The sequence below is a fragment of the Haliotis rubra genome, unplaced genomic scaffold (genome assembly GCF_003918875.1).
Source record: "Haliotis rubra isolate DU_JTF1 unplaced genomic scaffold, ASM391887v1 Scf55, whole genome shotgun sequence".
NCBI classification, from domain to species: domain Eukaryota; kingdom Metazoa; phylum Mollusca; class Gastropoda; order Lepetellida; family Haliotidae; genus Haliotis; species Haliotis rubra.
In genome coordinates this window covers 857,501-882,253 of record NW_025767246.1, presented here as the reverse complement: position 1 = coordinate 882,253, position 24,753 = coordinate 857,501, and the positions used below count along the sequence as shown (strand labels likewise).

The 24,753-nt window shown below is 41.0% G+C and overlaps 1 protein-coding gene across 1 annotated transcript in view; it reads right to left on the bottom strand.

Moving 5' to 3' along the window:
• The window catches only part of LOC124253695, a 97,240-nt gene that overhangs the window by 3,507 nt on the left and 68,980 nt on the right, over window positions 1–24,753 (bottom strand). Inside the window, exons 4-13 of the mRNA XM_046687509.1 lie at window positions 20,436–20,516; window positions 17,950–18,123; window positions 15,495–15,601; window positions 14,057–14,162; window positions 13,057–13,339; window positions 9,286–9,350; window positions 8,759–8,833; window positions 6,300–6,449; window positions 3,569–3,675; window positions 1,842–1,953 (exon numbers count right to left, since the gene is read on the bottom strand). Coding sequence (XP_046543465.1) covers window positions 1,842–1,953; window positions 3,569–3,675; window positions 6,300–6,449; window positions 8,759–8,833; window positions 9,286–9,350; window positions 13,057–13,339; window positions 14,057–14,162; window positions 15,495–15,601; window positions 17,950–18,123; window positions 20,436–20,516 — 1,260 coding nt within the window. The remainder of the gene's footprint in view (window positions 1–1,841; window positions 1,954–3,568; window positions 3,676–6,299; window positions 6,450–8,758; window positions 8,834–9,285; window positions 9,351–13,056; window positions 13,340–14,056; window positions 14,163–15,494; window positions 15,602–17,949; window positions 18,124–20,435; window positions 20,517–24,753) is intronic.

Genomic DNA, 24,753 nt, shown 5'->3' with positions numbered 1-24,753 from the left:
ACCACGTGACTGCCCCGAGCGTACTGGTGTCTAAATTTAGATTACATAAGTTGAATTTGTCAAATCTGATGACTCAGGTACAGAGAGTAGAACAGAAATCAATAAAAGCGGGTCACGGTGACCTATTTGGATATTAACGATAGCACATGTTTTGGGGATTTCAAATTGACTGGGTGTTTATAACGTGTTGTGATGAATTAAACATATAAGAGCAATATCTTTCTGTTATCACGGGCAGATAAGAATAACAATTTATTAATAGAATTCACCATAATACCTATATTTAGGAAGGCAAATACTGACTGTGGTTCATGCACATTCGTTGGGTATTCGGGGCGGTGGGGTAGCCTAGTGGTTTAAGCGTTGTCTCGTCACGTCGAAGACCCGGGTTCGAATCCCCACATGGGTACAATGTGTGAAGCCCATTTCTGGTGTCCCCCGCCGTGATGTTGCTGGAATATTGCTAAAAGCGGCGTAAAACCAAACTCAGACAGTCAGTCGTTGGGTATTCCTAGGTTTGGTTGGTTTGGTTGTTTAATGCCTCAATCAGCAATATTCCAGTTATATCGCAGCGGTCTGTAAATAATCGAGTCTGGACAAGACACGATCAAGATCATGAGCATCAATCTACGCAATTGGGATACGATGACATGTGTCAACCAAGTCAGCGAGCCTGAACGCCTGATCCCGTTAGTCGCATCTTGGCAAGCATGGGTTGCTGAAGATCATTTCTAACCTGGATCTTCACCGGTTAGGCATTTCTGGGGATGGGAGGAGAGGATTGAGGGAACTATTCTCAAAGGTATTGTTGTCCATGGGATTTTGGAGGATGCATATGAAGGTTACAGCCAAACACTGTTGTGTCGAACTTTTGTGTCAAAATTACGGATGTCTCGAAGTGAAAGCTTCGTCCCTGCGAGTTCTAGAATAACGCTTATTCTCTATGTAGATATAAATCTGATAGAAGCAAATGAATATAATTTGATTGTAAAGGAGCCCCAGCGAGCCCAGAGATTCAGAATCTGAGGAAATCTAGAGGTGCTTCTTTGCATTGCAGAAAAGGTTGGGCGGACGGGAAAATAATGTGGTTCAGGAACTGTGAGACAGAATATGCGTCTTCCTTCTTAAGTCAGTATTTTGCGGTTGTACTGAACTTCGGATAACTCGAAGTATTTACGTATTTGTCAACTTTGACAATTCAGTGTTTGACAGACATATGTTTGATTGATTTAGAACAAAGGTATTCCTTTGATATTTTGGAATTGTCCAAAGGTATTTGCGAATGTATGCAAATGGTATCTATGGACAGTCCTAAATGTGTATTTGGGAAGGCGTCCAAAGGAATGTTTTGGGACGATATGACAATTCTATTCGGAACAGGCATTCCAAGGATACTTCTGGAGGTATTTCCGGGTCATTTAAGAATGTATTCACGAGGGTATTTGTACAGCCTTTTCAAGTGTATTTCAAGAAGTTGTTCTGATGTATTTATGAAAGGAATACAAGAATATTTAGAGAAGATATTCACGGTGTTAGTTTCAGGGTATTTTGGAAGGTATTTGAAAGTATTTGGGAAAGGAATACGATATATTTAGGGAAGATATTTACGGTATAACGTTTACAGGTAGTGAGGAAGGTATTTCAATGCATTAGGAAAAGAATACAAGGGCATTTAGGGAAGATATTAACGATATCAATTTAAGTTTATAGAGGAAGTTATTTCAATGTATTTGGGAAAGGAAAACATGAGCAGGCAGATGTTCAGGAAAATATTTTAAGGATATTTAGGAACCTATTTCACTGGAGGATGGTGAAGTCATTGTTATAAGTTGACAACTCACGTCGAGAAGGCTGTATAATGACGCCGATTGGCTTCTTCATCATCCGAAGATTTCCCCCTCCACACTCCTCCTCCGCAACCAGCTCGAACCCGTCTATGCTCTCCTTGTACACCTGCAGACAAGACGTGCACACCTGTACCACACCTGTTTGCCTATGGAAGGTTACGTCCGACGGCGCAGCCGCCACATTACAACACCTTCACAGCTAATGGGGACGGTGTGATTCTAACTGAAATCGTCCGATTTCATAAATAACGATGAGGTACGAGGGTTTGCCTTTTCAAAACAAATCTCAATTGAAAGTAAAGCTTAAGGGAGTGGGTTTGTTTGTTTGTTTGTTGTTTAACGCCGCACTCAGCAATATTCCAGCTATATGGCGGCGGTCTGTAAGTAATCGAGTCTGGACCAGACAATCCTGTGATCAACAGCATGAGCATCGTTTTACGTAATTGGGACACGATGACATGTGTCAACCAAGTCAGCGAGCCTAACCACCCGATCCCGTTAGTCGCCTCTTACGACAAGCATGGGTTACTGAAGATCAATTCTAACCCGGATCTTCACAGGTTAAAGAGTGGGACAGGACAATATTTCGAACTCCAAGAACTATTTTTTTTAACAAAACCCAGATCTATGATATTATTTTACCACATCTTTGTACTAATTCACCGCGGAACATCATAATACATAAAATATAACACCTGCTTTAAAAGCTTCTTGAATGTACTTTGAATATGCCTTGCGACAAGCCTTAACTCGACCTATACATGAAGGATGATTAGATGTAAAAACATACAAGAATTGAAACAAGAACAGCAACCTTACTCTCATTTATGTGCACGAATGTTGCAACTTTCTCAGCAATTTCAATGTTTTTCAAATTTTCCTGAATTATACAGACACTTTTCGAAAAAGCGTATGGTGTTTTTAACATTCTTGGGAACAGACGAGGTTTTTCAAAAGTAACCTTGAATACACCCTCTTCTCATCGATTACAGGGATACGACTCCTTATCTAGAAGGCCCTGGTGAACACTTCCACAGAGCAGTATTATTCCCCATTATACAGATGCTTGGCCTCACTGTCACCCTTGTTCGCAGACACTGCCTAACCATACACCCATATGTCACCATACTATCTGTGAGTATTTATCAGTGTTAGGCTAGAAGAACTTACTAATTGGCAGTCCCTTTTCAAGATGTCATTCTCGATGACGTTTGCTTATAATTAAAGTCTTCCACGCAACAATAAATCCAGCAATGAAACAGTAGGGATTACATGTGTATAAGCGAATATTTTGTTTATTGTCTTTATCAATCAACATTTACTGAATAAATCAAGCAATCAAAGTTTAAATTGGTGGTTTTTAAAAAAATCATCTACAACAACCAACAACGTTATGATACCTCTCTTTTTCACCTAACGACAAACATATGTTAGCTGTTTCTACTATCTAATCCGATATAGAGAATTCTACCCTTCTAATTGTTCATTTTGCCAAATGCAGATAATCTGTCACTTTTTCAATTCATTTGGAAACATGTCTTATCTTTCGCTGTTAAATGAAATCGTAATGATGTATTTTATAGCGGTATGCGTGTTGTTGAGTTATCTCCCTTATCTCCTTGGCACGCCGGGTGGATCCGTGTTGAAAAAGGAGTTTATCTTTATCAGAATGTGAAATGTTACCACAGACAATGAAGTAGAAGGTGGTGACAAAGACGTACCAGACAGTCGGACACCTTCTGGACAGTGTCGCCCGGCTTGCTGGTTATAATGTACTGGGCACCCGTGGGATGTTCCGTCCAGTTCTGGTTGCACTGGAAGAGCTCCACTGGAATAATAATAAAATGATGATAATGATGATGATGACGATGATGATGTTGATGATACTGATACTATCAATAATGATGCAACAACAACTACTACTACAACTACATGTTGTAGTTTAACGCCTCACTAAGCGATTACACAATCCAGTGATCAACATCTACACAATTGGGATACAACGTCATGTGTCAACCAAGTCAGCGAGTCTGACCACCCAATGCCGTAAGTCGTCTATTACAACAAGCATGGGTTGCTGAAGACAAATTCTAAACCGGACCTTCATGGGTTACTACTACTACTACTACTACTACGGGATCGGGTGGTCAGGCTCGCTGACTTGGTGGTTGACACATGTCATCGGTTCCCAATTGCGCAGATCGATGCTCATACTGTTGATCACTGGATTGTCGGGTCCAGATTTGATTATTTACAGACCGCCGCCATTTGACTGGAATATTGCTGAGTGCGGCTTAAAACCAAACTCACTCACTCACTCACTCACTACTACTAGTACTACTACCACCACCACCACCACCACCACCACTACTACTACTACTACTACTACTACAACTACTAAAACTACTAATACTACTACTAGTACTACTAGTACTACTGATAATAATAAAAACGGGGAAAGGGGTATATGTTTGTACTAAAACAACTGATATTCCAAACAGTTTCAAAGAATACTGTGAAAAGAACCTCAAGTATGCCTATAAAGTATGGTAGTCTCTACACCTATTCGCATTACTGTCTCCATGGTGACAGTATACAATATTTAAGTTTCCACTCTGTAACGCAAGACACGCTCATAAATGTATAATTGAGAGATGCTTTATAAATACATGCAAAATGCAGATTGGTCACGCGAACTGTCGTGTGAAAAGTGATTCCATTCCCACAAAAATCTTCTATGAAAATATTTGTACAGCTTCTACTCCATTGATTGTGACAATCACACCGAGAAAAAATACTTCAACACATAGAAGTAAATTCCAATTGAATTCCATTGTGACACAATGAAAATTTAAGGAAAAACATTTGAATTTTGATTGATCTTGGTTTCAGATCCTCCCCAAAATACCACAAATTGCGTTGAGGATTTTCTTACGTTGATTGCTAAATAGCCTGTTATATTGGCAACGCGGCCTGTCGACCAATAGCGAACATAACAGTACATGACAGTTAATCTCGAGGAAATTAGCCTTACTCCAAAAAATAGTTCTTGTTAACTAAAACAGGACGAAAAGATCCCAGAGTGGAGAATTCAGCGCTGAATATGTCAAGTTAATTAATTCCTTGGGAATTTGCAAAACTCTTTCATAGAAATGTTTCATGCTAAGCGAATTGTTTACAAATAAAGTAGCGTTTCTGACAAATTGTTTCCATTGCACTATTGCATCACTGCCAAAGCTCCAGTGTATGGAATGAGATTGGAACTTTCTTTACTCACTCCTGACTTAATAACCTTTCAAAAACTATTTGGAACAGAAAAAAACCCAAACAACCGTGATTCCGTACATCATAAAACAAGACGGTTTTGAACATAAAAAATCTAAAATCAATTACATCTAACTGACGATGAAAACGACTAATCATCGTTTATGAAACACTCTATTTGTTCTTCTGTAAAACATGGTAAAATAGTGCGTTTGCACTAATGCTTATAATGCCCATGGAGGCTTAAACATGAAAGAAGGGTAGTTGTTTTCGACTTAATCTAATTCCAACAGATGCCTTTAATAAAACAAATCACTGTTTTGCACTAACGTACCCTATCACAGAGCCCAGATTGTCTAGGATGGTATCTTCATTACCTCAATGCACAACCATAACAGTCTACTAGCTTGAATAATGGCTATATGATTGCTACATTTCAAGATTTATGAACGCACAAAGAAAGTCCAACTTCTGGTTCCAATGCATCACATTTACATGGCAAGCCCATGACCGTGAGGTGTTTGCATTGGAAGGGCCTTGTCTTCAAAACATTTTCTGATTCTCATTTTTTACATACGAGCAATTTACAAATAAGGAACGCATGATTTGTTACAGGAAAGACTTTAAAAACATTTGTAAATGTTTAAAAAAGGTTCACTCAAATTACTGGTGTCTGGTTCGGCTTTTCTTTTAAGAGATAATAACTGAATGTTTTGGTGTTTACAACTTTTGAGTTACACTCGAGCGTGTTCCCTCTACGAAGTTGTCAAAGATCGTCACAACATTAAAGGCCTGAGGAAAACTTTCAAAATGTTTTAAAGTAGGTATGTGAGAATATTTGTAAACTTGACGCATCAGTGACAAAAATGGTGTCCGATAAATTTCCCCTTTACCAAAACAACCATTGCCATGTTTTAAGGTGAACAATTGACTTGCCGTTGCATGTGTTTTTGACCTGTGCCACTGTTGGGCAGGATAGCGAAAACACCAGCTGTCATCAATATTTGATATTAATTCATAAACACATATTTATGATACTGTTGGACTATGGACTGTAGAGTACATATATTCTGCTTATGGAAATGTTATTTGTGTTTATTGAAGCATTGATAATAAAATATTCCGTTTTTTTCAAACACACAGAGTTACTGGTCAGTCCATATGTTATCGTGATATTTATCAACTCACCTGTATGATGTCCAGATGGACAGGAAGCCTTGATGGCCATTATCGTTGAGTCCGAGCATCCTATCTCGATCTCTCCTCGACAGTTGGACATCTTGTCCACGTAGGAATAACTGCCAGGAAGTGGACATGGCACAACTCGCGATTCCATGGCTGTGGAGTTCAAGAACATTTGGTTACACATATATCTCTCGACACATAGTGGATCGCAATGATAATTGACGTAGTCGTTGGAGGCCTGAAATGTGGGATCGAACCTGGTACAGACACACCAAGAGTTAACATTGATTCACGTCTCTCTGGAACTTGCTCTGGGAGGATCCTGTCGAGATATTCCACATCAATGGTTGATACGCTGAGTACGGTGGTTAACTAGTTTTGTTAACACCTGTGTGTTTTCCAAACCGATGGTTGATAAGAAGAACACTAAATCACATTGTCGGGGTATAATGATTAACTAACTAGTTTTTAAAACGTGTGCAAGAACATTGATATACGTCATCAGGCCACGATGATAACCCTCTGCCAGCACGCATCGCATAGTTTGTCAAACCAGTGGTTGATAACAAGAACATCAATTCACGTTGTCGGGCCAATGATAAACACTTGCCAGCACACGGCATAGACTTTGTCAAACCAATGGCTTGAAGCGAATGCCTCAGTTCACATCCGCTGATGCACGAAAGGCACGAGCTTCCTGTAACCTCAATGGACATTGTCCATTGGACATTGTCCATTTTCCCCCTGGCTGTTACGGACACAAAAACAGACTTAGTTACGGCCTTGGGCCTTTCTTTACACCACAACGAGCACACAGAGACACGGCGTCACGCTGTTCCCATTATTTGAGTATGTTGAAAGCATGTTTTGCAAACTCGTATTCCAAATGAAATGGGCCTAATGATTAGAAACAGATTTGTTCCACCGTCGTTTCAGAGCTGATGGAAATATCGTTCCTGAGTGCTGACCTAAATGCGGAGGTGCCCACCGTTCCCTGCGCTCGACCATGTTGTAATGTAACGGCTTGATGACTTATTACTGCTTGAAACAATTACTTTAGCTCGCTACTTCAACATCTAGCTCCGCGTTTCAATCAAGGAAGTGCGCACACGGCGACCCGCTATAAAGACAGTCTCTACTTCAGTCTCGCGGCCTACCTTTAATCACTGGCTGATCAATATTTGATAGAATGATTACATCTGGGCGAGATCCCGACTTGTTTTACAGTGGGGAAGACTTACGCTATCGCAGAGAGAAATCTTAAAAACGTTGAAGGGATTAGCGCAAACGGGCACGCATCGCACGTGCGAAGGAACAATTGTCCTCCCAGTGGTGCTCTAGAGGACGAGATGCTGTATTGATCTGCTTGTACAAAGCTAGATTTTGCCTCTGGAACCACACAAGTTAGAGAAAAACCGTTTCCTTTTTGAACACACATGTCAAATTCATCAAGGGGGCAGCTGAAAGACGCTTTTGTTTCGACCTGCCTTTGCAGTCTGCGTGGCTTCTCTCGGCAACATGGCGGCTAGTTCCGGTGTCCAGGCACAGACTAACGACTCATGAAAGGCACGTTTTGAGATAAGTGATACTGATATAAATGAACCGGGAAAACCCCTGATAACCCTATTGTCGATATTTAAAACACGTGCTGTAATGTCAGAGCAGACTTAATCTGACATAACAGTGGTTTAATTGTAGCCAGCATCGACATGAACGTCACGGAGTAACATCTAAGAAACGAGCTGTGTATCGAATGGTAATCAAGGCTGGATGGTCGAAGGATATCGCCGGCAGCAACTGTGGCGATCTGTCAGCGGAGTCGGAAACTTCTCGACGACTACGATAGGGCATGCATGTAGCAGATGCAACTCGCACACACTGGTCTATCAGATGCAAGGATCTCGGATATTTCAGGTTACCATTCTCGATTGCTCACAACGGCAAGGGTTAAATGTCTGTCACAATAGGGCTTTCTACACGTACATGCTGCATACATCTATCACAAGTCGAAATTATAGTTGTCACGTGGTGTAGTCACGTGGTGTGACGTATTTGTCATCGCAAACGTGCGTCCATCACCTTTTGGGATCACTTGATATGATTCTTAAGAATCACGACCTACTGTCAAACACTTTCGTGTTGGATTTGAAGGGACCTACGTTAATACTTCGAGTTATCCAATGTTCGACACGACCGAAAATGACTTAATACGTAGGAACCAAAATGTTACTTCGCGACAACCGCACATTCGACATATCAGGGTTCGACAAAGGGTGTTCGACTACTTTGCAATTTGGACCGTGCATCTATTACTACAGGATTCATTTAACACTTTAGAAGCATGACACTTGTGCAACCAGACATGCATTTCTGTACAGGCTTTCATCTTATCTAGCACAGGGTATTTACAATACAAAAGCACACGTCTATCACAGAATGGTACCACTTAATTCCATACTTACGAAGTATCACATATTTGTGGACGTTGTCGAAGCTCCATTCGTTACATGCTCGATCCTGGTCATTCACGGGCGTGCCTTAAAACGGATTATTATCACTATTATTATTGGTATTATTATATTCAGTAAACAATACCATCTTACCAATGCACAAAAGCTTTCTTCCAATCACACCGTTTCTTAACTTAACGGAGAAAGAAAACAATTAAACAAATGGTATTGCAGTTGGTCGACTTTGAATTCTCTAATAAACAGAAAGCTAATAGGATTTCATTTGACGTCACGTCAGCGTTTAACAACGTCTAATACGACAGTTAGAGTACTCCTGTACGTGGCAAGACGCTCTCCATCTCAAACCGCCATACATTATCGAGATATACTTATCTAAAAAAAAGTTTCGGAAACTTTCCTCTGCAGTTTAAACATTGTAAATTGATCTGTGTTCATAGTGAACGTATACGCGCACCATCACCAGTGGAAGTTTGTCAGACGTTGACAGACCCACTGACGTAATGTAATTGACCACTCACCGAGCATCAGTTCCACCACTGCCGGCCCCCTCTTCTTCAGCCTCAAACACTGGTACCTGGACACGCTGAAACGGGAGAAAAACACCAGACATCAGGAGATTGAAAATCAAATGGCCCCAAACTCATAGTGCCTGCAATGGGCACCACTGAACTACACTGAAGCCCTAAGGAAAGGAAAAGATACACAGTCGGTGTGGTTTTTATTGGTATTGATTTTTACAAAATCCTTAAGTAAATGTTATTGAAACTGCAAGCTACGGACCACCTTCTGGCTATGTGCCAAGCTCCATTGGTAACACAGAGTCTTCTGAAGTGTCTCTTAGTTGACGGAGATATCCCACGGATAGGTACATTCTCACCGAAATGTCTTGGATAAAGGAACTGAGAATTGTGGTAACCTCAAAAACAGGAAGCATGCCCTCGATAAGGAGGAGTATAGGATGATAAGGGGACAATATTATAATAAGGTGGACTTCAGGATGATGATGAAGATTACAGGATGATAAAGAGAACTATAGGATGATAAGGAGGATGATAAGGAGGATTATAGGATCATAAGAAGGGTCATAAGATGATAAGGAGGAGTATAAGATGATAAGGGGGAGTATAGGATGATAAAGAGTATATGATGACAAGGGGAGTATAGGATGATAAGGGGGAGTATAGGATGATAAGGGGGAGTATAAGATGATAAGGAGAACTATAGGATGATAAGGAAGAGTACAGGATAATTAGAAAGAGTACAGGGTCATCGGGAGGACTATAGGATCATAAGGTGGATTATATGATGATAAAGGGGAATACAAGATGATAAGGAGGAGATGATTACACTGTTGTAACAACCACGTAAGGATCCACCCACCCCAACAAGTATGTGATGATTATACTGATACATTAGACAGGGACCAGACAACGAAGTTTTCAAGTCAGTATCGATGGAGTCAGTATGGGAGCATGTGTAGATTAACTGTCCGCTCTACACTTTGAGGTGCAAATAATCTGGAAATCTGATTTTCAACGCGCCTAAAAACTACCTGTTAATTTGTTTGGCATATTTAAATAAAATCAACACGGACCTTTTCCATATTCATTAGAAATCCCTGCTTAAATCAGAGTCGATTTTACTGTTCAGTCTTTATAATGGCGCTTGAGGAATGAATTGTGTCCAATGTTGAACACGAGCACCGTAGAGTGTTTGTGTTGCGTAAGTAGGTGGGTACGGGTATCGCGTAAGTTGTGACTACCGTACTTAGGTATATATCAGAGGATGTCAGTTGCGTACGGAGGTGGACAAGTGTATCGTACTGGTTTTAAGAAACGTACGTAGGTGAAATTTTAGGTGTCGCACACTTCGTACATAATGTGTGGAGGCGAACTTACGTTGTGTGCGTAACGTACGGAAGCAAGTAAACATGACTATTTAGGTAAGGGAGATGAACCTATAACCGACCTGCGTGGGAAGGATAAAGTAGGAAACATGTCTTTCACGACTCAAATAAAACAAAATCAGTTAAAACTTGTTACATTTGTCCATGGTGATTCAATTATAAATTCGCAAGTGGCAGTATATCTCAAACGGCATCAAACAACGGGGTACGTTATCGCAAGGATTGTCTGGTCTGCATGGTCGATAAATAGTAGGCTATATCTGAGCACGGCGCTACACAACAAACAAACATTGCCAGTACAACTACCAATACATGTTGTACACGATGTTGGTAAGATGGGAGGACAGATGAAGTTGGTTGCTATAGTTACAGCCCTCATCCCTCGTTTCACAAGTGTTACATCCATGGTCGCTTCTTGGTCTCTTGGAGCCGAATTCGGCTCAAGAGTGAAGGCTCCAAGGGAACGAAGGAATAATTCCTCGTCACTTTGTCACCAATATCCATGCCCAATTCACTCTAAGAGTCTGGGACACTTGCAGAGTTCTCTCCATTCGTAACCCGTCTGGTCTTGAAGAACACTGGCGTGAAAACAACTAAATAATTTAACCCACTTGGGTCAGCAACGCTTGCCAGCACTATAAAGTAAATTAAGTACTTTTTTGTCAGAGCGACATTTAAGACGCTGCTAGCCAAGCCGCCTTGCCCAACCCCATGTTGACGGCCGTCTCCTTGAAGATGGACATGGCCACGTTTCACTACTAAATATTTAACCATTGTGATCCAAGGGGATGAAACAGGTCAAAGCCAAGACACATTTGTTGACTGGGCCAGCTATTCTAACTTGTATCAATACCTTGCCGGCACGGCCGTCTCGTATTGACTGGCAACAACCAAACCAATCGGTCTCCCTCACCCTGCCCAATTGAAACCCAACAGCATCTACACAAGGCAAGAGGTGCAAGCCTCGGGTGCTTGGAGCCAGGATTAGTCAAGGAAAATATTGCTGGTGACTTCATTCAAAGGAAGGATCAATTATAGAATTGTCCTCGCAGACAATTAGTTTTTGCTATTCTAAGTAACTATGACGAATGTTCCGAGAAGGGCAGCAGGTGTGGTAAACCAGGAAAGGATTACAGGAAGAGGAACCGGTGCTTTTCCATGTTATTCCTAAAAGACATCCGCTGCTGGTACTTGCATAGATGAAAGAGATCCTGACATTTAACCTTTTGTCCGAGATCCAGTGTCTCTTGTTTGGATTAATATTGTTTCATTGTATTCTAACAGATCATCGACTTAAAAACACTGCACTTAAACACAAAGATGAATCAAAGCATCATGTCACTTAAGGATGCCAGTCAAAGCATGTGTCAGCATCCAGTGTATGAAAAAATTCTTCTATAGATTTGATGGCTGATTCTCTAGTGGATCTAATGGCAGTCTGGTGCTTCATCAAAACGATATGCCGCTTTTGCATTTAGCTGAATTGTTCAAAGATCAAATAAAATGTAAGCAGTTGGTTTGCTGTTGGTAACAATGAATACGATGAATCTATATTTAAAATGGTGACGTTTGTGTAACGCTTTGAGTTACTGACTGAGTTGAGTTTTATGCCGCTTTTAGCAATATCACGGCGGGGGGACATGAAATGAAATGGGCTTTACACATTGTACTCATATGGGGAATCGAACCCGGATATGCGTGACGAGCGAACACTTTAACCACTAGGCTACACCACACTCCCTTCAACGCTTTATTCCAGTTATATATTGAGGCTTGTCAGCTAACTGTAGACGGAAAGCCCGAAAAGATGCTGGTATCCGGGGTTTACAAACTTTGTTAAATCCCACGAAGACGAGTATGGTACTCACTATCAAAGAAACAAGATGGGGTCGAACCGGAATTCAGACCCACGATAACAGGTTTCCGGTCCGCCCAGGGGACGCAACTATGCCATCTTATTATCATTGACTATTAGATACAATAATTGTGGACAAAGGAGAGAATGGATATTATTACACCACTTTCAGCAAAATCTAACAATCTAATGCTGTCAACCCAATAAACGGCTTTAGACCGGGAAAAGAACACCTGCATTCGTCAGACAGAACGAACACCGTTACCACTCGGCTACCCTTCGCTAATGATTACAGTTACACAAACGCACTGTTTCTATGGAAAACAACAGCTGTGTTAAAATATCTTTTTCTATTTTCGGAAAAAATACTTGTAGCTTAGTCATTCTGAGAAAATATTATTTTTGTCCATGGAGCCAAACTTTACTTTCCGTAAGAGCAAAAACGTACAATTTTCTTATAGATTCCAAAAATTGTTGACAAGTAACACGATGTTTGTGTTGAGACGGGACTGAAATATGACCACATACCATGAATCATTTGTAGTGTAGGTAATAAAATCCTTGCTGTACGTCTGGCTTGGCCACGTTGCCGTGTTGTCACTGATGTCAGGTATTTCCTCCACGACCCCCATACATCTCACCGACACCAGCGCCGAATTGTCACCTCTTCGTGTACCGACACTGAAGATACGGAACTGCTCAATATCTTCGTCCAGAACAAACCGGAATTTGCCGGCAATATCCCGCCATTCCCGGGGTCCCGACAGAAACTCGTTATAAGAACAGGAGGGTGGTGTCCATTTAACAGCACCTGGTAAGAATGAATGAGTTCCTGGGTTAGTATAAGAAATTCATGGCTTTGGTAGTATTTGGGTAACATAAAACATTGGTGAAGGAAATTACACGTGTGTATCCTACTCAAACGAAATTAAAGAAAACCCAATTCTTTCAATTACTGCCCTCAATCTATGAATACACAATGCCATTTTTTGTAATGACAATGTTATAGGACATCTACCACGACAGATCATCTTAATAAATATGAAAGAATGGGAAAGTTCTTGAATTCCTCTGAGTGGCACACATGTGAATTAATTTTATTCATTTCTGTGATATACGAAAATAGATGTGGGGGCGAGCAATTAAAAATGTCTGAAGGAAGGTTGTTTTTAAAATGCTTAACGTTTTCAGAAAAATGCATCAGGTTTTACCCCGTTCCTGAATTGTAAACGTTCGGTTCCTTACACAAGACAAAAGATGGTGATTTACCAAGATAAATATCCTTTGTGTATTCTTTCTAGAGACTTAGATATACACGACTTGCATCAATGTTTATACAGCAGTTTACAACATATACAAGCTGCGGGTTATCGATGTTTTTTTTCCGGAATTTGTATATACTGTATTTTGGGTGATAGAAATCATTGCTTTTCTTCCTTGGCAATTGTGTTTGAGTATGTGTGCGCGCGTGTGTGTGTGTGTGTGTGTGTGGTGGTGTTGGGGGAGAGAGAGAGAGAGAGATACTCACGGGACAGAGACATGGTCAGATAGCCTGTCCTTGGGCTCTGTATTCCCTGACAGGTGGGGTCGGCCGACATCGCCATTTGACCCTGTGACCCATAGAAACTGTACATCTGCGGCAGAAGAAAAACGCGTTGAAAAATCACTTGACAGTAAATTTTAGCATTTCTTTAAAACCAGCATTAAAACAAACACAATTGCTTTTTAGATATTTATGTCCAACTACGTAAAAATAGAATTCGGATTTTTTCATTTATTTATAGATTTATACATTTTTTTTAATACTTCTTTTTGCTGAATTATTCCAGTAAGCATTCATTCATCGCAATTATTCATGACTCTGTAATATTGAACCCGAGTATTTTCACAACGCTCGAGGCTGCCGTTAGGAAATGTGGATGTACGTGATATTCTCGGTCACCATGACAACTAAGACAACATCTTTTTTAGATGCAATGAAGACAAGAAATCCTGCAACAGAGAGGGTCGTGCCCGGAATTCCTGCTACAAGTATGATACGGCTCATATACGCTTCAGCTCCTTCTACAAAACCTCCAATAGGAATTTCAAGATATGTTTTTCGTGTAAGCATGAGTTTGATGACGTTATGAGCCGGAGTTGTTATCCCACGTAGAGGTCTGGGGAGGCTGGATGACCTCAGCATAGTTTGTTATTAGATCCGCATCTCTATAAACCAAGCTCCGGTTCTACAACACACTCGGACCCGTCGAATGGAGGAAGAATATACGAAGGAAAAAATCTACATAGGATATGAATACAATTGAGTTGGAAGGAAATCTCTTCAGGACAACTTCTCAAAGCCAGGCAGAACAAATCGATGAGCTCGACAGTACGAGGTCGGTGGTCGAGCAACGCGGAATTAAGGAGTGCGGTTTTTTCGTCCCCAATCAACAACGGGCACAGCCGTGGAACACGTCTTATTTTCTGAATGAACGAGTAACACTGACTGGTAAAAGTAATACAGTAACGACTCTAGACCATGCTGCACTCTTTCCCTCCGCACGGGGCGATTCTGAGAACGGCAAGTGGTGCTAATTGAAAGGGAAATTGGATGAAGGCATTACACAACTATCAAAGACCTTCTAACTGGATAAGTCGGGATGGCTCCCTGAGGGAATGGCGGCAGCTCGCGGCCAGATCCCACCAGCAGGCAAGGTAAACTTTACATATGGAATGTAAATCTCTTATACGATTAGGCACCGCCACAAAGTAATGGAATGTTTCTTAAAACTCCTGAGATTAAACCTCAGAACGATGTCTGCACCAACAACGAACGTTCAACAGGAGAACCAGGGTGTCGTCTGCTCGGGTTGAGCAACCGACATGAATGATGCCGAGCACGTGCTGCACGGGAGAAGATCGCCGCACCAATTACACAAAGTATTTCTAATTTGTGGAGAGGAATGCTTCGGAAGAATACTTACAAAGCAACGGTACATCTGTGTCTGTTCCGTTAAGCCAGAACCGGTAAACATTCCATACAGAAAGAAATCGCCGTTGAACCATGTCGCGAGGCACTGGAACTGCATGTCTGAAATACCAAGCGTGTTCATATCATCATTTGGTAACCGTTTTACAACAACTCTTAATTTCCTAAATAGATACATTGCAAGACAAACACTCCACATTTTGTGAAGAATTCGGGTCAGAATTGGTCTACAGCAACCTACTGCGGTCCTCAGAGGCGACCTGGGTGGTCAGTGATTTGATTGATGCATGTCCTAACTGCACTGATCGATGATCACCGGATTTTCTGGTCCAGATTTGACTATTTGATGATCACCGTCATATATCTGGAATATTGCTGAGCGACTTGAAACAACAAAACACAAAGAAACTCCGTCTAAAATTGATAACACGGTCGATAATTATCTTATATAGTCATGCCAATAATGGTTGTCACCCCCCTTCAATTTTTTTAATTGAAGAGGGGTGTGGGTTGGGGTGTGGAGGGGGTGACAACCATTATTGGCATGAGTATATTGCTCAATCACGGTACTCATCCATTATCCAGACATCTAGACTTGTTGGTTTAGTAAAATGACAAATTGTACTTTCTTATTTTACAATCAATACATTGTCTATTCAAAACATGACAATATTGATTGAAACAAAAAAACCTTCCTGAATTATATTATAAAAGTAATGCATTCTATGCATATTCTTTTATACAATGATGAAACAGCATATTCTTTTCAGATATTTCCCAGAATTTAGTCTATTGTGAGTCATTCCATAAACTAACCTCCTTTATAAACGATTATTAGATTTTTGACAGTACGGAAGATTTAAAGCTGTGGCAATACAAAGCGAAAGCAACATTTGCCACGGTATTGGGCATCTGTGATGTATTGAGCTGGCATTTTGAGATTCTATTACCTGAGAATACACAGAGAGCCTATTGTAATACTGATTCCAAATGGTGCCAGGTCGCCTAACCAGGCTCTGTTATCACTCGGTAACATATTGCAGTGAGTTAAAGAGGGGAACTCGACTGTTAGCAGTAGAATGTGAGATATTCTGCGCTCTCGTAAACGTAATAGTCTCTGTTCCTGAAAAACATATTTTGTAATAGGACCTAGCTGATAGGTGTTGTTTTATTCATCAATCTGAATACATATTTTTATACGTTTGTTATTGATTGAGTTTTTATATTAAATTTCCATCTTTTGTATTGGTGAAAGCATGGATTGGTATGTGTGATTAAGTGGGTTGGTATAAAACCCGCATTTGGTGTTACTTTTTTACAGGCGTTACATGTCAACTGAATTTCAAGGAAAGTATAGAATTCAAGAGCTTTCGTGGATCTCTCAGGTTCGACAACATGATCAGTGGATCATGACTAAGCTAAGGGACATAACTCTGTACATGACAATGCCACAGTCTCTAAACCGCATTATTTTCCCTTCCATCCAGCCCTTTCTGCAATGCTAAAGCCCTAAATGAAGCAAGGCTAGATTTCCCCAGGTTCTGAATCTCTGGTCTCCCTGGGGCTCCTTTTCAGTTTAAAAGGACATTTGTTTCTATCACAATTATATATATTCAGAGATATTAAGTGTGAGTCTTATCAGTATTCTTAAGTCGGTACATAATTCGTAGGCTGTATCGTTGCTCACAGAAAGAATTAATTTAATTAAGATTCATTTACCGGATAAACTTTGCACGAAGACCACGTGCGTTCAATAAATAATTGTTTATATGATTCTAGTTATCCTTTATGCATTAATGGTCTTAGTCTATATGGCAGTTACTTTTGAAGAATATTACTTTTATAAATCTCCAAAGTGGACCAGTGTTTAGTGTATATTCAAGATTATATGTATAAAGTCAGAGTTACCTCCCCTATTTATGCCAGCAAATAGGAATCCAGTTTGTCAATATTTGACGTGGTAGCGAATGTGTATTCTCAGTATTGGCCAGGTTGCATCAAAGCGGTGTGTAGCCGGTATTTATGCATGGTTAAGCTAGATTGGCGCAACTATCCCCTGAAAGCAGACTATAAGACTACGATTAAGCGCCGCCAGGCCCGCGTGATCATTATTAGGTATGCTGTCGGCCATAAATGTCGCCCATACATTCAAGCTCTGTTCCCACGCCAATGGTATTGTGTCCATTAAAGTTTACTAAGAAGCCAATGATGAGGAAATGCGTTTTATCTCAGTTTCTCTTGCGAGTTTCACCCAGTACAACAATTCCTCCCAGCGGGGAGTCGTAGTGCTTTAAATAAAATGGCCCCGTCGCATCGGCCGCGAAAGGTCAACGTGATTAGACTCAAGTGTGATCATGTGTGTGTGTACTATGCTTCTAAAACCACTGCTTGAACTGTGTGTTCACGTAATAGGACCTATTGTTCGGTCTGGCTGATAAGCTTTCACGTACCTTGATCGCGGGTTTCCGGGGTATGCTGGCACCGCTTATACTTGAAGATGAACTTTGAACTGTCTGCGCATTCTTGGATTTCCGAAGAAGGGCTGTCGCAGTCCCTATTGGTTTGGTTGTTGTAGGAGAATGAGTAGGGGCCCTGGAAGGGGCAGGGCACGGGGACACTCGGAACTGAAATACAAGGAACCACATTTTCAAAAAGGTAAAAGACATTATTTTGGTTACATCTTTGTTGGTTTGTTTATTGGTTAACGCCGCACTCAGCAATATTACAGCTATATGCCGGCGGTCTGTAAATAATGGAGTCTGGACCAGACAATCCAGTGATCAACAGCATGAGCATCGATCAACGCAATTGGGATATGATGACGTGTGTCAACCAAGTCAGCGAGCCTGGCCGCCCCTTCCCGTTAGTCGCCTATTACGGCAAGAATCGGTTGCTTTAAGTCAATTATACCCGGGTCTTCAAGGGTGTTGAAACACAGGAACACCGTTAACTTGTGAGTGAGTGAGTGAGTGAGGTGTGACGCCGCTTTGAACAATATTCCAGTCACATCACGGCGTCTCATTAGGAAGCCCAAAACATCTCAGACATTGACCACTTTGATGAAACCCACGGGGTGTGGTTCTGTCAAACCAAAAAAACTTAATCGGGGCGGACCAAGATTCGAACCCATCTATCGAGTTCTCGCATGCCCCAGGGGCGCAACTCTGCAGAGCGAACTGCGACACCTAAGACGAATGGCTCTTGAAATAAGGAGAATAGTTTTTCCTTTATCGCGTATTCATGGACTAAGTGTACATAATGATTGCTTCTGAAATATACAGGACACTTTAGATTACAACCTGAACCCTTTTACCACACTTGACTTTACCATCCACTGACATTGTTAGAAAATTGAATTAAAAAGGGTTTTATAAACATTTTTTTCCTTTTAGATTTGTCTGTACTTCATGGCACATATATCTATCTGGATATACAATGTATTGTAATGTACACTGTCTAGAAAATTGGACGACAAAGCACTCAGATCATTTCAGATATTCATATACAAACCTACATTTGATCACGTAGGTAGAAATGCACATTAAATGAGATATTAAGTCATATAATATATAATATGGAAGTCCCCTACGTCTGTTGAATAAATCACCATAAAACGTTCCATTTATGTAAGGTAATTTGTGCTGGGGTGATGTACAAGTAAATAGCTTTTCTACCAAATAGGTCTTCAATGCTAGTGCAATCATGTCCCTTAGAACATACAGCTAGACTCGGAGCAGCTGGGACCTCGGAAACACTGTCTGGAGTTCCAGATGGCCGTAACATTTGTCCTGCTTGCACTGAACCGTCGCTGCGAGGAGTTTCTGGCAGGCGAATCTCCCTACAGTGTCTCGAGTGCAAGTGTGGGGTAGAAGAGGTTGCCAAATCTTGAACCACGCCTTCAAATGCTGTGAGGGCTCCGTGGAAAAATAACTGAATTAATAGGTTGAAACCTTCGCTATCTACCTCGTCTCATCGGGAGACATTCCCGTGAATTGCAAGTGGTCGCTATCAAAGAACACCATGGCTCCTTCGTCTGTGTATCAGCGTTCCTCTTCGTCTATCGGAATACATTCCGCCCCTTCCACTTCTAGTGAAGGTGAGGTCAAGAGACGGTGTCACGTCTGACGGCACGGGTGTAATACAACCACCACGAGTCGTGTTCTCAGCCAAATCTACATGATCCGGTGGTACAATACATGAGAATCTGGCTGTCTGCTTCTCGTCATAATGTAAATAGCGAGATAATGGAGAGCCGAGTGGTATCACGCGAGGCCGTGTTTGTATAGGCTCGTGGACCTCGAGATGATATAGACGAAACAGTGCTTAGACCATGAAGGTAATCCACAGCGTGTTTTCAAACACATGAGAAAGGAGCCGGTTCTCAGATGAATTCCTGCTTATATATTTCCCCAGCGCGTGAAACTCGACTTCTTCTACTCGACCTTTAAGAAGGGGAGATAATATAAACAAACGTCATGCCCTCTTACACGTGTCAGATTATATTGACCCCACTCCATACTTTATGCCACTGCCCTGTTCTCTAGGTGAGGTGAGGTGAGGTGAGGTGAGGTGAAATTGGGTTTTAACGTCGTGCTTGAGAATATTTCGCTCATATGACGACGTGCATGCGTGTGTATGTGTATGTGCGGCTGCTTGTACTAGCCCAGACTGAAGCTGGTTTTATAGTGCTAGCAAACTGAGATACCATGCCGCAGTGAAGCATGAATACCCCACTCAACACATTATACTGACTTCGAGCCGACCAGTCCTTGTTGTACCCATTAATGCCGAGCGCCAGGCAGGGACCAACAAGTACCATATTTTAACGTCGTTTGGTATGACGCGGTCGGGGATCGAACCCGCGACCTTCCGCTCTCCGGGCGGACGCTCTAACCACTACACCGCGGAGGTGGTCTGTTCTCTAGCACTATCTTACCTTTTACAATGGTGTGAAGAATGTCGTCCCCGGTGATTCTGCCACAGACGTTGGATAGCTTTTCGTCCCTGGTACAATAACCTGAAACATTAACAGCAAACATTAAACACTTAGGTCAGCATAATTCGTGGATGGCTAGGGTTCGGGTTGGTTCGAACACACCATGCTTGCACATGATCAGGTAGTCTGTCTCACAGTCCCTGAACCACATTATTTTCCCTACTGCCAAGCCCCATCTGCCGTGCTAAATCCCTAAACAAAGCAAGTCTAGATTTCCTCAGATTCTGAATCTCTGGTCTCCCTGCATTCTCTTCCCACAGAGGTTACTCCTATCATATCTTCCTACGTAACCTCTGTTCTAATACGGCCCTTTCATGGTGTGAGCGTTCAAGACTCGTGATTGGAGGTAATCAGATTTAGTTGTGCAATCAGCAACGTTGTTTCAAAAGTGATCATTCGCAAAAAAGCCTCGGTAATTTCCGTATACTTCGAGAAAACTAAACCTCTTCCCCTGCGCGATGCGCAAACGTTTCTTCTAGACAGAACTCAGTCATGTTATGGCGGATCAGTGGCGTCTCCATCGCCCTCGTTGACAACGGACAAGCTAGCCATTAAACGTCTTGTATGTAACATCAACACAAGTCCCCGGCAGATGGGGGATATTTGTGGCCTCACATTTGCTTGTGTTAGTCAAGTTGAATCTAAGTCGATGTAACACGTGTTCTGATTGGATAGAAAGAAGGGAGATAATTCGTGTTACGATCTTTTGCCGCTAGGGGATTTTACGAGAACCGGGAAATATGGCCGTATTAGAACAGAGGTTACGTAGGAAGATATGACAGGAGTAACCTCTGTGGGAAGAGAATGGTCTCCCTGGGGCTCCTTTTCAATTTAAAATGGTTTGTTTGTTACTATCAAAATTATATATATTCAGAGACTAAGCGTTAGTCTATGATCAGGTTGTCTGTTCTGATACCGGGGATGTTTTGGACCAACGTGGAATGTCACAGTATAAAGTACATGAACATGTACAGACATATTTTGAATACGCTGCGATGTACTGTTGTGGACTGCGGCATTAAACAGCATTCACTCACTCACCATACACTTTACAAAAACAACACTTCTTTAGCCACGTGATATCATTGCACAAGAACCGTTGAACTATATTGTTGTAAACAATTAGACAATTCCTCAGAACAATTATCGAGGTTCGCATTAAGGAGGTTTCATTCTACACTAAATTGTTACGAGTATACTAACAAAGTATATAAACAGCGACCATGATACAGTACAGCTAAGGCACTCACCCAAGCAAACTATTTTAACTGTACAATGACATTGAGTGAATGAGTGAGTATAGTTTTATGTCTCTTTTAGCAATATGTCTGCAATATCAAGGGACTCAGTAAACTGACTTCACATGCTGTATCTATGCGTTGAATCGAACCCAGGCTTCGGCATGGCGAGTGAATGCTTTAACCACAAGGCTACCCAACTGTTCTTACAAAATACCACGATACACGTTTCCGCAAAATAAAACGGGTACCAATATACCCTCATAGCGCATACCTGTATGCTAACAAAATGGGTACCAGTATGCCAACAAAACGGTTTCAATATACAGACAAAATGGTACCATTATACTACCAGTATACCAAAAAATGGTAGACAGAAACACACAGAGATGTTTCTCAGTGATTGATGCATCGTCTTAAATCCAGAACGTAAACCATAGTTGTTGCCAATATATACTCATGCCAATAATGGTTGTCACCCCCCTCCCCACCCCAACCCACACACACCTCACCCCCGCTCCAATTAAAAAAATTGATGGGGGTGACAACCATTATTGGCATGAGTATATATACATCTTGTTCAAATTTCCAAAGTCATAAGTAATCCATGTTTGACAACCAACACTGTCTTTAAAACCTGAATCCATAGTATATCCAGTTGCGTCTGTTGATTCTTGAAACGAAGCAGTGTTCGAGCTTCCCTCATCTCTTAAAAACAATGTCCCGGAGCAACATTTCAAAGTCTATGCAAACTAATCCGAATAAATACTTAATGTAACTGATACACCACGCAAATGTCTTGATTAAAAAATGAAAGAAAAAAAATCAATCGTTCTAAATGTATGTTACTATACTGACAAAGTATGTCAAGTGTAGTGAACAGCTTTTATGACGAGCTCAAGGGAACAATTCATTGTAGTTCGATATAACCGAAGTTCGATGTTCGCATTTCGACTAAAATATACATCACGTGGTCGTGAGCAAAATAAAAAACCCAAAACAGTTCGTTATATCTATCAGCTAGTTATTCACTTCGTTATAATCGTAGTTCCCTGTGCGTATTTCGATTAAAATATACATCAAGTGGTCGGGTCCAAATGAAAAAAATAACAACAGTTCGTCATATCCATCAGCTAGTTATAAATGTAGTTCGTCATAACCATAGTTCGTTGTAAATGACCGGGACCCCCCAAAAAACGTTCGTACCATCTGTCATTTCGTCATAGGTGTGCTCGCTATAACCAGTACATCTGAGGTCATATCGCACGTCCAAAATACAAGCAATACACGACTTAAATGGAATATATCTTTAAATTTCTAACAAGATGAATTATTAAAAACTCTGCAATACAATGCTTCCATGTACAGGAAGAAGTGTCAAGTACTTTCATCCAAAACACAAGTAAACCGGCAACAAACGTTTCATTTCATCAGGCTAAACGCCAGCCCTTCAACAACTCCACACACTGCGGGTGTGACGAGTCATGAGAAAGCGGTGTTAGTACGGAGCCTTGTCGTATGAAGTCAAATAGATTACCGATGGCCGCTGTGGGAGAGAGATCCCTCCATGGGTAGACAATTGATGTGCTTATTGCATCTCCGGTGTCGCTGTATCTACAGTTATTGTCACGACCACAAGCAGTGGATTGTTTGTCGGGACCCCCTAATGTGATTGTTGGCCCCGCAGGCAAAGATTTCTCGCTTTACATCCATCACTTTACATAGAATGAAGAAACATCACAGTTTTCGGCCCTTTCATGTGAGAGACGCCATTAAATAATTATCATACGCCGATGCGTGTCATGCAGGTTTTCTATCAGCGACTGAAAAAGATCAATGCTAAAGAATTATCGCTGTAAATTTCTTTACGATTGAAATTCAATTTCCATAGAAGTTTTTCCACTGGAGTTCACGTGTCAATGGTCTGTGTTTGAAGGTATTTACCATACGTGTTCAGTAACAGACAACCGCCGTATAATAGGTGCAATTCTCTACCAGAAAAGTTCAGAATATGCATTATTGAAATTTATTCCAGCCATGGAAACCGTGGTACGAGTGGGGCCGTGAGTTTGTGTTGAAACTCCCAATCAGCAAGATAAACGCCCGGTGGTTCTACAGGGGAGATTGATCTCCAGCGGGGAATGGATAAGTGTCTGATGAGGGGCATGGAACTGGCAGTGTATTACCAGCACATACAACCGTAGCTGTTGTGTTGCTGTAAGACACTGTAGTATATCTGTAATACATGTATTGTTGGCTACATGTCACTGTGATATATCTGTAATATTGCTGACTACATGTCACTGTGATATATCTGTTATATTGCTGACTACATGCCACTATAATATATCTGTAATATTGCTGACTACATGTCACTGTAATATATCTGTAATATTGCTGACTACATGTCACTATAATATAACTGTAATATTGCTGACTACATGTCACTGTGATATATCTGTTATATTGCTGACTACATGTCACTGTAACATAACTGTAATATTGCTGACTACATGTCACTGTAATATAATTGTAATATTGCTGACTACATGTCACTATAATATAACTGTAATATTGCTGACTACATGTCACTGTAACATAACTGTAATATTGCTGACTATATGTCACTGTGATATAACTGTAATATTGCTGACTACATGTCACTGTGATATATCTGTAATATTGCTGATTACATGCCACTATAATATAACTGTAATATTGCTGACTACATGTCACTGTGATATATCTGTAATATTGCTGATTACATGCCACTATAATATAACTGTAATATTGCTGACTACATGTCACTGTAATATATCTGTAATATTGCTGACTACATGTCACTATAATATAACTGTAATATTGCTGACTACATGTCACTGTGATATATCTGTTATATTGCTGACTACATGTCACTGTAACATAACTGTAATATTGCTGACTATATGTCACTGTGATATAACTGTAATATTGCTGACTACATGTCACTGTGATATATCTGTAATACTGCTGATTACATG